The sequence below is a fragment of the Saccostrea echinata genome, unplaced genomic scaffold (genome assembly GCF_033153115.1).
Source record: "Saccostrea echinata isolate AGI-Se365-2 ecotype Australia unplaced genomic scaffold, CSIRO_AGI_Sech_v1 ptg000054l, whole genome shotgun sequence".
Classification (NCBI taxonomy): domain Eukaryota; kingdom Metazoa; phylum Mollusca; class Bivalvia; order Ostreida; family Ostreidae; genus Saccostrea; species Saccostrea echinata.
In genome coordinates this window covers 58,407,857-58,422,568 of record NW_026889803.1, presented here as the reverse complement: position 1 = coordinate 58,422,568, position 14,712 = coordinate 58,407,857, and the positions used below count along the sequence as shown (strand labels likewise).

At 32.4% G+C, this 14,712-nt stretch overlaps 1 protein-coding gene across 3 annotated transcripts in view; it reads right to left on the bottom strand.

Moving 5' to 3' along the window:
* Positions 1–70: 70 nt before the first annotated feature.
* LOC133204695 (rabphilin-3A-like) overlaps positions 71–14,712 on the bottom strand; it is a 32,267-nt gene continuing 17,625 nt past the window's right edge. For 2 of the 3 annotated variants that reach the window (XM_061340438.1, XM_061340437.1), the window contains exons 6-18: positions 14,234–14,417; positions 14,046–14,147; positions 12,920–13,096; positions 6,217–6,378; positions 5,972–6,051; positions 4,466–4,540; positions 4,066–4,175; positions 3,672–3,795; positions 2,765–2,922; positions 2,325–2,406; positions 1,598–1,694; positions 1,289–1,452; positions 72–549 (exon numbers count right to left, since the gene is read on the bottom strand). In XM_061340438.1, coding sequence (XP_061196422.1) covers positions 1,325–1,452; positions 1,598–1,694; positions 2,325–2,406; positions 2,765–2,922; positions 3,672–3,795; positions 4,066–4,175; positions 4,466–4,540; positions 5,972–6,051; positions 6,217–6,378; positions 12,920–13,096; positions 14,046–14,147; positions 14,234–14,417 — 1,479 coding nt within the window. In that variant the 3' untranslated portion in view covers positions 72–549; positions 1,289–1,324. Of the gene's footprint in view, positions 550–1,288; positions 1,453–1,597; positions 1,695–2,324; positions 2,407–2,764; positions 2,923–3,671; positions 3,796–4,065; positions 4,176–4,465; positions 4,541–5,971; positions 6,052–6,216; positions 6,379–12,919; positions 13,097–14,045; positions 14,148–14,233; positions 14,418–14,712 lie in introns of all 3 variants that reach the window. The other variant, XM_061340439.1, reaches the window with a different exon arrangement.

Below are 14,712 nucleotides of genomic sequence, written 5' to 3'. Positions count from 1 at the left end.
AATGAATGTATATATTAAGAAAGATACAAGCTAAAGCTAAAAGAACAGTACAGACTTAATTAATCCTAATCTGGACTAAAAATATTGCACTAAAAATATTTGTAAATATTGAATAAAAAATCAATGATTTACCTAAAAAAAAAAAAGAAAATAGTGAATGAATTTTTACCAACTGATATTTTTTTTTTCATTAACATCAAATTGCTAGTAGGAAAGACCCAGTACAATTAAACAGAGACAATTACAGTCAAACCTCATTATGTTGATGTTAGAGATATCAAAGTTTACCTGTACATTACATTTTTACAAGACTGTGGTACAGGAAGAATGACATATAGTATGAAATTGTTACAAAAGTGGGATATCGAAAGAGGAATTTAACAATTATTTTTATAACTTGTACACATGTACATGTTTGTACATGAAACTTTGAGAGAAAATACACATGTGTAGTGAAGTGGTACACTAAATCTGATATACAATGGAGAACTGCTACTTCTTGTCTTCAGTAGTGTATGCTGGACAGGCTGTCTCCTAGTATTCATCAGGCTAAAATACAATTGCAGAATGTTTTCATCCTGTCTTCAGTTAATGTTTAGAAAGACTTATCTATGTATTTGCAATCACCTTAATTTTTTGCATTTGATTCAAGGAATATCCACTCATATAAAAATACTGCTAAATTTTGAGAAAAATTTTCACCGAACAAAATTTACACAAGAAAAAAATCTTAAATCATTAATGTATGACATTGCATTTTGGAAGTATATCAAACTCACAAAATTGTTTTATGTTCATGTATATTTAACAAGTTACAGTGATAATGTGCCCTAAATTTTAAAACCTCATCCAGGGTCATTATCCATGTACATAAAATTGCTGTCAATGAATTTGGCCCCATACTATATTAGAAGTACATGTAAGTACATTTTTCAATCAATGACTAGATTTGATTATTTAGTATAATCCTTAATCAATAATGAATATAATCCCTTGATGATTTTCATACTAATCACTATTTTGTGGAACACATTAATTCTAAAATCATAGCAAGGGTTACTGTAAACTATAATAAAAAAATAATGGAGGAAGATGTCTTTATCCAAACATTGGGGAAAATATTAAACCTTGAGAAGAAATTAAAACTAGTACAAATTAACTAGCTGTGAATGGTGAATAAAATTAATAAAGAGCAAAATATTTTGGGGTCAATAACTGGACATCATGAAAAAATATTTACTCATTCTAGAATGCATGCAAGGATTACAGTATAAAGAAATAAACTCACAACACAACATTAAATAGGGTAGGGGTGGGTACTGATTTAAACCTCTGGGACAAGCTCAGCTGCCAGGGTGTGCCAGCGCTCAAACTTGTGGTCTGGGTTCTTCAGCGTGTCATACCAGTGCTTTAGGCGGTGACCCTTAGAGTTAATTCCCAGCTGAACACCACCTAAAAATTCAAATTTATCTATAACAGCTGAAAACATCACAGAATTACAGTACATCACCAACTTATTTTCTTTGCTTATTAAAGTAGTCTGGGATTAACAGAAATGTCACATAGATTATATATTTTTTTTTCTTGATTGCCTTACCAATGAAGTCATTAGCTTTGCCAATATCCCTGTCCCAAACAGTAATCTCTAGGGTTTTCTTAGCTAGTTCATTATGCTTAACTTCATAAATAAATTCCTGAAAGAATTCAGACAAATTTTAAATTTGTAAAAGTCACACAAGATACATGTATGTCAGTTTATATTTATTGAACCAATATTTAACAAAGGTCCTTTTCTATCTTTAAATGAGAAATCGATAATTATTATTTTCTAAGCTAGTAAATTGTTTATAGACTTAAAATCTTTTAAAATATGCATCAAAATATGCTGTCAAGGATATAGATTCCAGATTTCAAAGATTTTTAAAGTCCAATACAAATATGATACATGTACATGTATGTCCAAATTATATTGGGAAACCTTGACCTGTCCAGTCTGTTGTTTTGTAATAAGTACAATGATATAATCAATGTAATACATGTACCTGTAAGTGCAAATGAGACTAAGAAACCTTGCATACTACAAGTTCAAATGTCAAATTTGATAAACTATGGGGTTTTTTTTGTTCTTTTTTTAAATGAAATTATTGAAAATTTCCATTATCTATGACAAAATAATTTGCCATTTTGCCCCCATGATTAAAAAGTTTACTATTTGCTTTTCTTGCTACCATGACTACTTTTGCTAACATTTAAAGAAGGAGGATAAATGTCACACCTGTATATATTCCTTTTTTGAATTTCTATAAAACAACTAAAATTTTTACCTCATTATACTCTGGATTTAGAGTTTTCTTTTTAACCGCTGTTTTGAACTTGGACCTCTTCTCTGGGTCTGGTTTTAAGTACCTAAAGTGAAGGATTAATACTTATTAGTTTTCCATGATAACACGTGAATGGAATTAAACATTAAAATCCAGTATTCAAATGTAGCTCAAAATTTATTTCCATGATATACAGTCAAACCTCATTATCTCAAACTCAATGGGGGTCAAGAAGAAACAGATATATCTAGTGAGGTTAATTATACATAAAAGAAAAAGTGTTTGGGACTTCCAACTCACTTCAACCTATCCAGAGTATTCCAGGTATCACAGAGATACCAAAGTTCAACTGTACATGCAAATTTAACAGCAAATTCATACTAATATCAGCTGACTTCATGTTAATTTCTTGATAGAAAGGAAATTATAGTACAGGTACTTACAATTTGACATACGGGTCAGAGTATCCATTTGTGTCACACGCTGCTAACTCAGCACATCGGACCACTGACACCACTAGAGCCTGCTTGGACGTGGAGTATTTCAGCCCCAGTAAGATCTTACCTCTGTCATGTGACAGTAAGTCATCATCCTTGTCAGTCTGGAAATACAGTGATCTATTACAAAACATGTCAATTTATCATAACAAGAGGATTACACTATCTTCCTAGCAAATGGATGTGTACATGTACTTGAAAACTTCAATTAAGGCACTTTTTCCTAAATAGAATTTATTTATTTTCCCTATACCTTACGTAAAACTTTGACCCCCATCCCCATTGGTCATGATTTGGAAACACTGTAGACAAATTTGACAATTTAAATTTGAACAATTATTATACTTCTGTTCTTGAGAAGATAACTATAACCAGAAATGTTTATTTTTCTTTTAAAATAATAAAATCTGATCCTTTTTTTTAGCCCCATCTTCAGGCAAGGTTTTGAATAATTTGAATCTACACCAGAGTGGGGATGCTAGCATATCAGTAAGACTACCTGTTCCTGTGGCTCTTAGTTTTGAGAAATTTTTAATGGGATTTCCTAATAAGCATTCTCATACAAAATGCTGATCCACTATTATGGCCTCATCCAAGCCTCAGAGGCCATTGGTTTGCATAATGTTTTAAGCTCAGGTGAGTTAAAAATAACAATTTTAAAGAAAAGATTAATGATCAAGAACATATATATTCCTGAAAATATTTTTCAGCGACTAATGACTACAGGTTGGGGCTGCAGAATTTCCATTCACTTTAACTCTATAATCAATTTGTGAAATATTTTACAAAGAAAACTCCCTTTTCACATCTTCTAATTAATAATGATCAGTTATAGAAAGGATAATCCACTTACTGGGATTTGTTTTTCCAGACAGACATTGAAGTGTTTGGTCTCATGAGGCTGTAGCCTCTTTAGAGGAACTCTCGTCTCACCAATAAAATCAAACCCAAAGGCATCCTCATCTAGTACAGCTAATCTGTCAGGGAATAAATTATAGTTTTAAACAAAATTTTAAAGTTGCCTAAATATTTAGTAAATTTTAAACTTTTGTATGCTGAAAAAATTATGAATAAAGCATAAAAGCATAGTTTAGTTCCAAAAAAACAACATAAGATCTCATAAAAGTCTTCACTTGAAACCTTTTTCAAGCCTTGCATCAAGGAAACAAACTGAACTCTTCATTTTCAAAAGATATGGAGATTTAATTATCAAAAGTTACTAATGACAGGATTCATATTTTTTTCACCTGAGAGTCTTTTTAATCATGTCTTCCTCTGTGATGCCGTAATACGTCAATGTTTCATTCCAGTCCGGATTTAGGGTCTTGTGTATTGTTTTCGTTCTTAGTTTGTTTGACTTAAAATAAAATAATGAAATTAAGAATTATATATATATATATATATATATATATATATATATATATATATATATATATATATATATATATATATATATATATATATATATATAATATTTTATAATAATATTTTATTTCCATCTGCAGTGTCCTGTAAATATATTCTTTTTTTTCTAAATTAAAACATACTAGGCATAATATACATCAAAATGTACTGCAACAGCATAACAACACCTGGTGTGTTACAAGAGTTTTCTCCCCTTGTTTGTTTTACCTATAACCCCCTTACCTTACTGGCACCAGGAAGTAGATGAAGTTTGACATAAGGATCAGATAGACCATTAGAATCCATAGCCTTAAGTCCCTACAACAGGTAAATAAGATCAAATTAAATTGCTCACAAGAGTTCTCTGAAATAACAATATCAAGTACACAATCCCCCCTGCTTGAATGTAATTGTTTAGCATTATTAATTGCAACCATATCTTCTTTGTCACATGGATTAAAGAAATAGTAATCAATAAAACATGAGGCTAAAAATTAACATATACACTATATTCTTCTTATATTCTTTCTAAATAATTCTGAAAAACAAAAACATATACAGAACACAAGTAAAATGTACTCGCTCTGGCCCTGACAAGAACACAAGTAAAATGTACTCACTCTGGCCCTGACAAGAACACAAGTAAAATGTACTCACTCTGGCCCTGACAAGAACACAAGTACAATGTACTCACTCTGTCCCTGACAAGAACACAAGTACAATGTACTCACTCTGGCCCTGACAAGAACACAAGTACAATGTACTCACTCTGGCCCTGACAATGGTACAATGTACTCACTGTGGCCCTGACAAGAACACCAGTACAATGTACTCACTCTGGCCCTGACAAGAACCCCAGTACAATGTACTCACTCTGGCCCTGACAATCACAAAAGTACAATGTACTCACTCTGGCCCTGACTAGAACACCAGTATAATGTACTCACTCTGACCCTGACAATCACACAAGTACGATGTACTCACTCTGGCCCTGACAAGAACACAAGTACAATGTACTCACTCTGGTCCTGACAAGAACCCCAGTACAATGTACTCACTCTGGCCCTGACAATCACAAAAGTACAATGTACTCACTCTGGCCCTGACAAGAACACCAGTATAATGTACTCACTCTGTCCCTGACAATCACACAAGTACAATGTACTCACTCTGGCCCTGACAAGAACACAAGTACAATGTACTCACTCTGGTCCTGACAAGAACCCCAGTACAATGTACTCACTCTGGCCCTGACAATCACACAAGTACAATGTACTACTCTGGCCCTGACAAGAACACCAGTATAATGTACTCACTCTGACCCTGACAATCACACAAGTACAATGTACTCACTCTGACCTTGACAATCACACCAGTACAATGTACTCACTCTGACCCTGACAATCACACCAGTACAATGTAATCACTCTGACCCTGACAATCACACCAGTACAATGTACTCACTGTGGCCCTGACAATGGTACAATGTACTCACTGTGGCCCTGACAATGGTACAATGTACTCACTCTGGCCCTGACAAGAACACCAGTACAATGTACTCACTGTGGCCCTGACAATGGTACAATGTACTCACTGTGGCCCTGACAATGGTACAATGTACTCACTGTGGCCCTGACAATGGTACAATGTACTCACTGTGGCCCTGACAATGGTACAATGTACTCACTGTGGCCCTGACAATGGTACAATGTACTCACTCTAGCCCTGACAATGGTACCATGTACTCACTCTGGCCCTGACAATGGTACAATGAAGAGCATTGTTGTTAGCATCATAAAGTAGAGACATCTCTAGACTTCCCAACGATCCTAAAATATCAAATGAAACATTTCAGTGATACAGTAAAGGCCGTGGAAAGACAACAGCCAAATTTGTCTATCTGAAGATAAATAGTCTAAAAAATTAAAAAGTGTCCTTTTAGACATACATGTATGAGTAGTCATATAATTCAAACTTCCAATTCTTTCCCTTACCCCCAGTAGGACTTTCAGGAGAAGATAGGTTATCTTCATGGTCCTCTGAATGGGTGTGGTTATTTCCATATTTGGTAAAAGCATCATCAATATCTGCCTCATCAACAAGTCTGGTTGGAGGATGGTGATCATGTGCCCTATTTGTTCCATGATGACTCACAACTAAGTTTTAAAATGAATTTGATTAACAACTTTACATATCATTTCTATGATTAATAATAAAATACTTATATGATTAACTTACATACAATATAAAAAAGAAAGATAACAAAGAATGAAATGCATAACCTGGATGAATTCTTCCAAAATGTTACAATAAATCTAGGAGTATAAAAGAATTGATTTTTAATTAATAAAAAAAAGGAAGCTTATGTATAGCTAAAAATGAAAATATCAGTATTTTAATGCTAATTAAGACTCTCAGCTGCTTGAAATGTTATGTAGTCTTGTATAAAAGACCATGTCTAAAAGGATGCACTATAAAAAAAAACAATTCTCAACATCATCTCTCATTAAACAGCTAATAAATGTGTACTTTTATCTTAAAACAAAATTTTTTTGAAACCATGCAAACATTATATCCCTACATTAATTATATAACTATCATAAAACATTTGGTTAAACTAAAGTGAGCAAAAACAACATGATTATTCAAACTGAAAAATAAAGCTATAAATGTCATTTAATGTTAAGGCAGTCCTTACTCCAAGAAATGTGTGATTACGAGCGTAGGAAGAGAGATACTAGATTAGAGAATGCTGGAAGTCGTTTTCTGCTGATGAAACTATTTAAGTAGTTTGTAATCAATTGCAAAGTTTAATGAACATACCAAAATCAATAATGGCATCTCATTGATGATGTGTATTTTCTGTTTAATGTTTCTGTTGTAAATAATTCTTAATTTTACAAATGTTTCAAATCTTATTTCCAAGAACTTCTCTCTGTGACTTTGTTCCAGAGAGTAAGGGGCAATGTTTCATCAATATCAAGTCTCCTAATTTTCATCACAACTTTTCAGTAAATATAAACATCTTAATACTACTTTGTGTTGGCACACATTCAAACAGTCTAGTGTTTGGACATGTCTAATGCGTCTTATGTTTTATGATCAGATGACAGACAACCTACAACTGATAAAAGTACCCTAATTTTCAAAGAATTCACACACTTAACAAATACAGTAAAACAAAGCTGTATTGTTCATTACACATCATTATAAGTAAATGTCTAATGTAGAGTAATATCTATTCATAATGCATATCATTAACCTACTTTCTTCATTGTTTTTTTTTTGGGGGGGGGGGGGTATTCTTCTGATAATATTCAGTTTTGAGATTTTTCATGTGCTAGTCAATTCCTGTAAATCGTTTTTGTATACTTCTGATAATATTCAGTTTTCATGTGGTAGTCAATTTCTGTAAATTGTTTTTGTATACAGTAAACTTCTTTTATAACGTACTCGGTTATAAAGTATCTCCGGATGTAAAGTAGCCATTCCGTAGTCCCGGCAAAGTGTCTATATATTTCATTGGAAAAAACACCGCTTACGACGTATTTGTATATAACGTAGTATCGCTTATAAAGTATTAGAAATTTGGTCCCGTTACATAATTACACCTCTTATAACGTATTCTGACACCTGGTTTCACACCTTTTCTATCAGCTCAGGGACTGCGGATTAGTCACGGTTTGTTGACTTCATAGCTTCTCCCTAATGGGTGTTTTTCTAACGAGGTTTCTTTGTTGTTTCAGGTAGATGTATTTATAATAAATTGTTTGAATAAAGTTCATCGAGTAGATGTATTCATAATAAATCATAATAAAAAATCATCCTTGAGTCAGTAAATAGCAATAAAACTGAAAATGATATAATAAACAAGTGAAAGGAAAATACAGTGATTCAATATCAGTAGACCGCGACGACAGCGAGGATGACAAGGCCGTGCCTGACACGTGCATACTATCTACCCAGACGATCAAAGGGCATTAGTCGGAAGTTTTCACGACTCTGGGAACTCTGGAGACTTTTGTAAATAAATGTCCTCAGGCCAAACAGACAAACATTACGGACTTTTTATATGATCTGACAATAAATAAATAAAATGTTACTGAATATCAATCTTTCTTAATATAAAAAACGAAACCAAATATACTTGTAAATCATTTACAATGTACACATACTTTTAAATATTAATAACACACTAGCAGTTTGAAAACTGTTTACGGTAAAGGTACTGAGTACTTCCGGTCTCCGTTTATAACGTACACCAGTTATAACGTAGGATTTATCACAGTCCCCTGAGATACGTTATAAAAGATGTTTACTGTACTTCTTATTTTAAAGTTATCAAAAAAGAATATGGTTTACCAAAGGCCTTATTTCTTTCTGTAAAACTCTGAAAAATCAAATTATGTCTTTTGTTTTAGTGAATAAAGCACTACACCATCTTGACTATATATCTATTAAAAATGATACAATTTCCTTGCTATAAAAGCCATGAATTGTGTCATTGCTCCTATTTCTGTTCATAAAGCTTCTTCCAAAAAAAAAGCCAATATTTTAAGCTGTTTTTCAATGTTTTAAATTAATCACAACTTCCAATCAAAAAATTACAAGAATATTCTGATTCAGTAATATTGTTCATAATTTCATTATACGCATTTCATTTTTTGATTCGAGAAATGTGCTCATACATGTATTTCAATTCTTTGTTGAATTAATGAATTTACTCCAAAACACCCTTTTCTCATAAAATGCAAAAACTACTGTTTGTCTTTACGCACAGTCATCAATACATGGATTTTCAGAGGGAACTTTTTTAAAGGTCATGAAAGCATGAAGTCTCTATATTGATATAGTCAGGACCATTTTATGCATAAAGTGAATCTAGTTCTTTTATGTGAAAAATACCAAAAACATTTATACATCCTCCAATTCTGTATTGATAAAAAAGCACTGCTGCAAAAATTCAAAAGATTTATTCAACAAGACAAATGTACAAAATCTAAGCCTTAAATTGAAATATAAATCAAAAATATTGCACGATTGTCACTAATACTAGTACGAGGAGTAACTTACACTTTATTTCAATTTTTAAGAAAAAAAATATGTATGCACCTTTAAAAATATGATATTTTTCTTAAACATGTAAGAAGTGAATAATTTTATAACAGTTTCTCTTAGATATTCAATGCATTAGTAATTTATCACAATACATTGCAAGATACATGACAAAATAATTTGCCTATCAATCTCAAAAGGTACGTATTAAAGTGAATTAGTAGGTTGTATACTATATGATTAGTTTCGTGACAACATTCATAAAACAATTTTGATTCTACACAGAGAAATTTTTCATGTACACAATTTCTTCTTGCTATTTTAAAGCTTTTCTCTGACTGAGTGCATATTTGATCCATTACATCTCGTCACCCACATTTCCTCTTACCCAAATCCTGTCAGCTCAATGAGGAGTGGGTTATAAGACAAAACTGTAAGAATTTTACATTTTAATCAACAAGAGACTATACCGTAACCAGAGGATATTACAGTTGTAAAAAGAAACTAATTAAAGCAAGTGTTAATTGTTAGGAAAATTCAGTTTGGACACATCCAGAGTTTACAATTTTTTGCAGTTTAGTAATATAAACAGAATTATATATATTGCACTAATTGAACAAATAAAAAATTGTGAGGTAAAAAAATATTTTTTTAAACATAAAGCAGTGCAAGGATATCATGTTCTCTGTTATATCTACCTGTTATATCTACCTGTAATGTGTGCTGAGCTTAGATATTGTGTGTGTTTTGCTGATTGCAAACATGCTACAGGGGGTAACAAAAATGGAGTAAGGAGGGTAGCAGGGGTTGGTTAAAAAGACTAGAAAATACAAAGGAATTCATAGAAGATGAATACAGGATAATAACACAGACTAACTAGCTACATAACACAGATTAAAAGTACAACAGACACTGACCACAGACTGTTTCCATACACTACCTCTGGCTTGACTTAATCACATGTGGAAAGTCAAATAGAAATTGTATTTTCTTGGTATATTTAAGCTTTAATTGTGATATAAAAAAAATTCTGAATCATTTTAATTTGCAATTAGGAGCAATATCAATATTTAAATCATTCTTTCCCATTTTAAATGAAGCATATATGTCACAATTTTCTACAAATAAATTCTCAGATTGCATAATATGACATTTCAGATCAAGGAAAAGATGAATCAATTTGTCCAGTTGAACTTTGAAATCTTGTTTCCTAAATATCCTCCTCCACTGAATCTATCACATAATATCAGCTAGACCAAGACAGTTAAAAATAATTATAGCAGTCAGACTATGATCAAGGAAATATAAAACACATCAAAGACTAAGCTGTCCAACAGGTAAGAAGATCGGGTCACAGTCATGGTGAAGCTTAGGTCAATGATATCGGTAACGATTGTCCCGAGCAGGCTGACTCTGGGGGGTAGAAGAATGGTGATGTCGTGGAGTGGAGGAAATGCCTACGAAAGCAACAAAATAAAGAAGACGTAAGACCACCACCACAGGAAATCACAGGGAGGGGGAAAACAGGAGAAATACAGAAGCAATTAGCAAAATATGTGGTAAAACATGAAGTTTAGTACAGAAAAGATTGAGTAGACTGTTATGAATTTTTTTTCCTATATCTGCCTAATTCCGATTTCTCTCTTAACATAGGTTGTATATCTATCTGTCTGCAATCTGAACAGCCTGTGTGATTTTTTTGTGCAAGCCCATAAATGGTCAAATCTGACATGATAAAATTTTTATAAAAAACATATACTATAAACAAGGTTATTTATGCTAAAAACGTGATAAGAAAGCTTTCACTTAAATATCCCCCCACGTATCTATACGTTTTAATATTCATTTTATTAAGTTTTAAAAATATAATCCAATTAGTATCACATAAATTACCCACATATAATATTCTTGCTTCTAATTTGCATAATTAACAACATGCGTAAATATCCACATTTATAGTACCCTGCTATTTTTAAGACCTCAATAAGGTCATATCTGACATCATGCACTGTTATTCAAGATCTCAATAAATGGTATTTGGAGATTTGGTAAGTCATATAAGAAATGAGAATAAATAATACATGCAAGCTAGGTTAAAGAGAAAAATCTTAAATTTTAAAAATGTCTTCAGATATTTTAAACACTCTGATTACCTTCTCAAGGTCATGTATATATCAGTACGTCTTAGATTTATATAAATAAAACATTCACATTTGTGCAGAGAATACATTTCTGTATCAAAGAATCTCAAGTTTTTTCAAATAAATAAGAACTGGGAAATGATTTTGTTTATGTCTATTTGAAATGTTTCCCACCTCTTCTTTCTTGTCAGTTTTTTAATACACATGTACCATCTGCAAAAACACTTTAATATTTTTACACTGGAAAACTTTCTTACAATTCATTTTAAAAAAAAAATAGATGTATACTGTGAAATCACTAATTTTCGTGGTGGTTTAATTTTCGTTGTTTCAAGGTATGAAGAGGCCCAAGAATACATGTCCACCTCACCAAAGGCATTTATGCATAAAATTATCAAGCAATCCAATTGCTTGATCATCATCATAAAACAAAAAATTCAGACAGTTATTTCTTATATTTGCATGATTCAGTAAATTCATATGATCAGTCAAAGCCCTGCCCACTTCTCTCTCTCCTACCCACCCTACCTAACCACGCCTATTGATGAACCAAAAGCTTTATGAAGAAATTAAGTTTTTTATTACTTGTTTTTTTGTATCTTGGATGAAGAAGATTGAAAATGCAAATATTTGAAAATGAATTATTGACAAAATTTCACATCCTTACAAGTTATGTTTTATTACATGAACATCTTGGTAAATAAAACTTCAGTTTGATAACTTACTCTGACAAAAGTCAGAGTTCCTACTTCAAGTATTATACATTATGAGACCATGTGCAGTATCAGTGATAGAACAGAGAATGATAAAAATAACAACATTAGTATTTTCTGATTTGTCAACAGTACATGCATGAAAACATGATGTTCTTTTAGTGCTTCAGGTTTGGGAGATTTCAGCCAAATGAAAGGATATATCATCTGTCTATATTTATACACTGAAGTCCGAAGCTTATTGTGATGGCTATCTAGTAGGTTCTCCTTCACAATGGAGGGAAAAACTCAAATGTTGACAAAAGATACCACAACAGGAAGTCTATTTTTTTATGCAGTCTCATTTCAACTATCATAAACCATTTATTCTTTAGATAACAATGCTGTTATATTGTATAAATAACTGCACAGAATACACTGTGGAAAATAAAAATGACCACCTGAGCTTTAAACTGCTTTCTGAATCTTGCAATAGAGAAAAACAAACATAATAGGAAACCTAGCCCTGAATTAAGACTCCTTATTAGAACAGATCCTTGATTTAGTATGTTTTGTTAGTGGACTCATTTTTTGTGATTTGAAAAATGCAGCTATGTAAAATTACTACGAAGCACAGATCCAGTAGTAAATTTCAAACAGTTTACAAAGTGTGCTATCAAGCTTTAGTAGAGCTTAAATTCAGTCTTTTAAATACTTAGTACTGAAGCAAGGAAAATCAGTTAAAGTTGCCATCTTCTTGTAAAGAAAGTGTTAAAAGGTTATCATATTACTAATGTTTTTTGCCTTACCTCCAATACTTTCATTGTCTGTGTCGTCATGGAGATCATCACCACGACTACTCTCTGTAGCACTAAGATGTCCACCATAATAGTTACTACTGGTGATACTCGGGCGCTGGTCCTTGTTCACATGGCTACTGTAATACTGACCACTAGTGGAACTAGTTATACTGATATTGTCACTTTCTGAAAATTCAACAAAATTTATTTTGCCACGTAACAAACTGCATGATAAATGATCACTAATATTTACACAATATACAGTAAAACCAGTTATAGCTAGCATGCTTATAATGAATTTACGCTTATAGAAAAGTGACTTTCATTCCACATAGTTTAAAACCTTTTGTGAACTGAATTGCTAAAATGAATTATATTTATAACAAATAAAAATTGTTGGTCCTTGGCACTTCACTATAAGCGTATTTTACTGTACAATGTTTTCAAAGAGACCAAGAACATATACATCACACCAATCTTAGTTTTCCTGTAAACATCAAGATAAACACAAGAGTACCTGGTAATTTCCCAAAAAATGTCATACTTAATATTATTGTATTTAATTTTTGAAAGAATTTTTTTTATTAAAAAAAAAAGATTATACATCTGGATTGAACTTGTTAACACAATGATCACTTGGTCAGACAAAAATCTAATAAACTGACCTATTCAGGCCTGAGAGAATTTAGACTGATATTTCTAAGTTGTTGTTATAAAATCAGAAATTTCTTCTTTCATTTTCTATAGAATTCATATTTCCTGATGTTCACTGATATGATTAAAATACAACACTTTTTTAAATTAAAACTGAGAAGAAATTAACATGTACAAAATAGAACAGAAATGATTGATTTCTGTACTGTCATAAGAAATAAGAACATAAATCTGAAACTATTCTACAGAATACAGAAACCACAGTGAAACACAAAATATAAACCAATCTTTTGTAGGGTAGAATGAGTTCAAAATCAAATATACTCTAACTGAATATAATGCATGAGGCACATGCAGCTCATAGAAACTGACTTAAAAATGGGAGGCCCAATAATCATAAGAGGAAGGGGCCTCAGTATTCTGGTAGCTGTTTCAGAATCAAACCTTATCCCAACCACCAATATTGAGATACTCTTCTCACCTCCAGAGTCACCTGAGCGTTTGACTGCCTTTCTTTTCCCAATGCTAACTTCGTCATCTGAGCTACTGGATGTTTCCTGCTCACTGCTCTCCCCGTAACTTGCTAAAATACAATAATTTTATCATTAGTCTAATATAGTCTGTCCTCCTCCCCCCCCCCCCCCCTCCAACTATTTCTCTATGCCTCACCATGACTTGCCCTTCCCCTGCTCCATGTGTTGTAACCTCTGCCCGATCCTGGTCGAGATCTCAGGGAACCCCGCAGCTCTCTTTGACCTTTATGACCTCCAATTTTGGAAATTTCAGACTTTTTCTCTGGAATTACATATTTTGGAATTCCTTTGAAAAACCAGGCTCCCGATCTTTTCCAAACCTAGGTGAAAATATTGAATGATTCTTTTTACTAACATGATGCAATACAATAAGTATTAAAATTTATGCTTGTGGGTTATTTATGCTAGCTACAGATTCCCTCTCATGTTTGTGGAGTGGAAAAAGAAAGAAATCACACACATGAAGTCTATCCCAAGCATCCCTGCTTTTAATGTAGAAATTTTAAGGAGGAAACAACATCAGATAATAAATGTATAAATACTTGCATAATAAAAGTGTGATGCAAAGTGGTCCATCTTGGATTTGGTATTTTTTTTTTAACAAGCTTTCCCTAG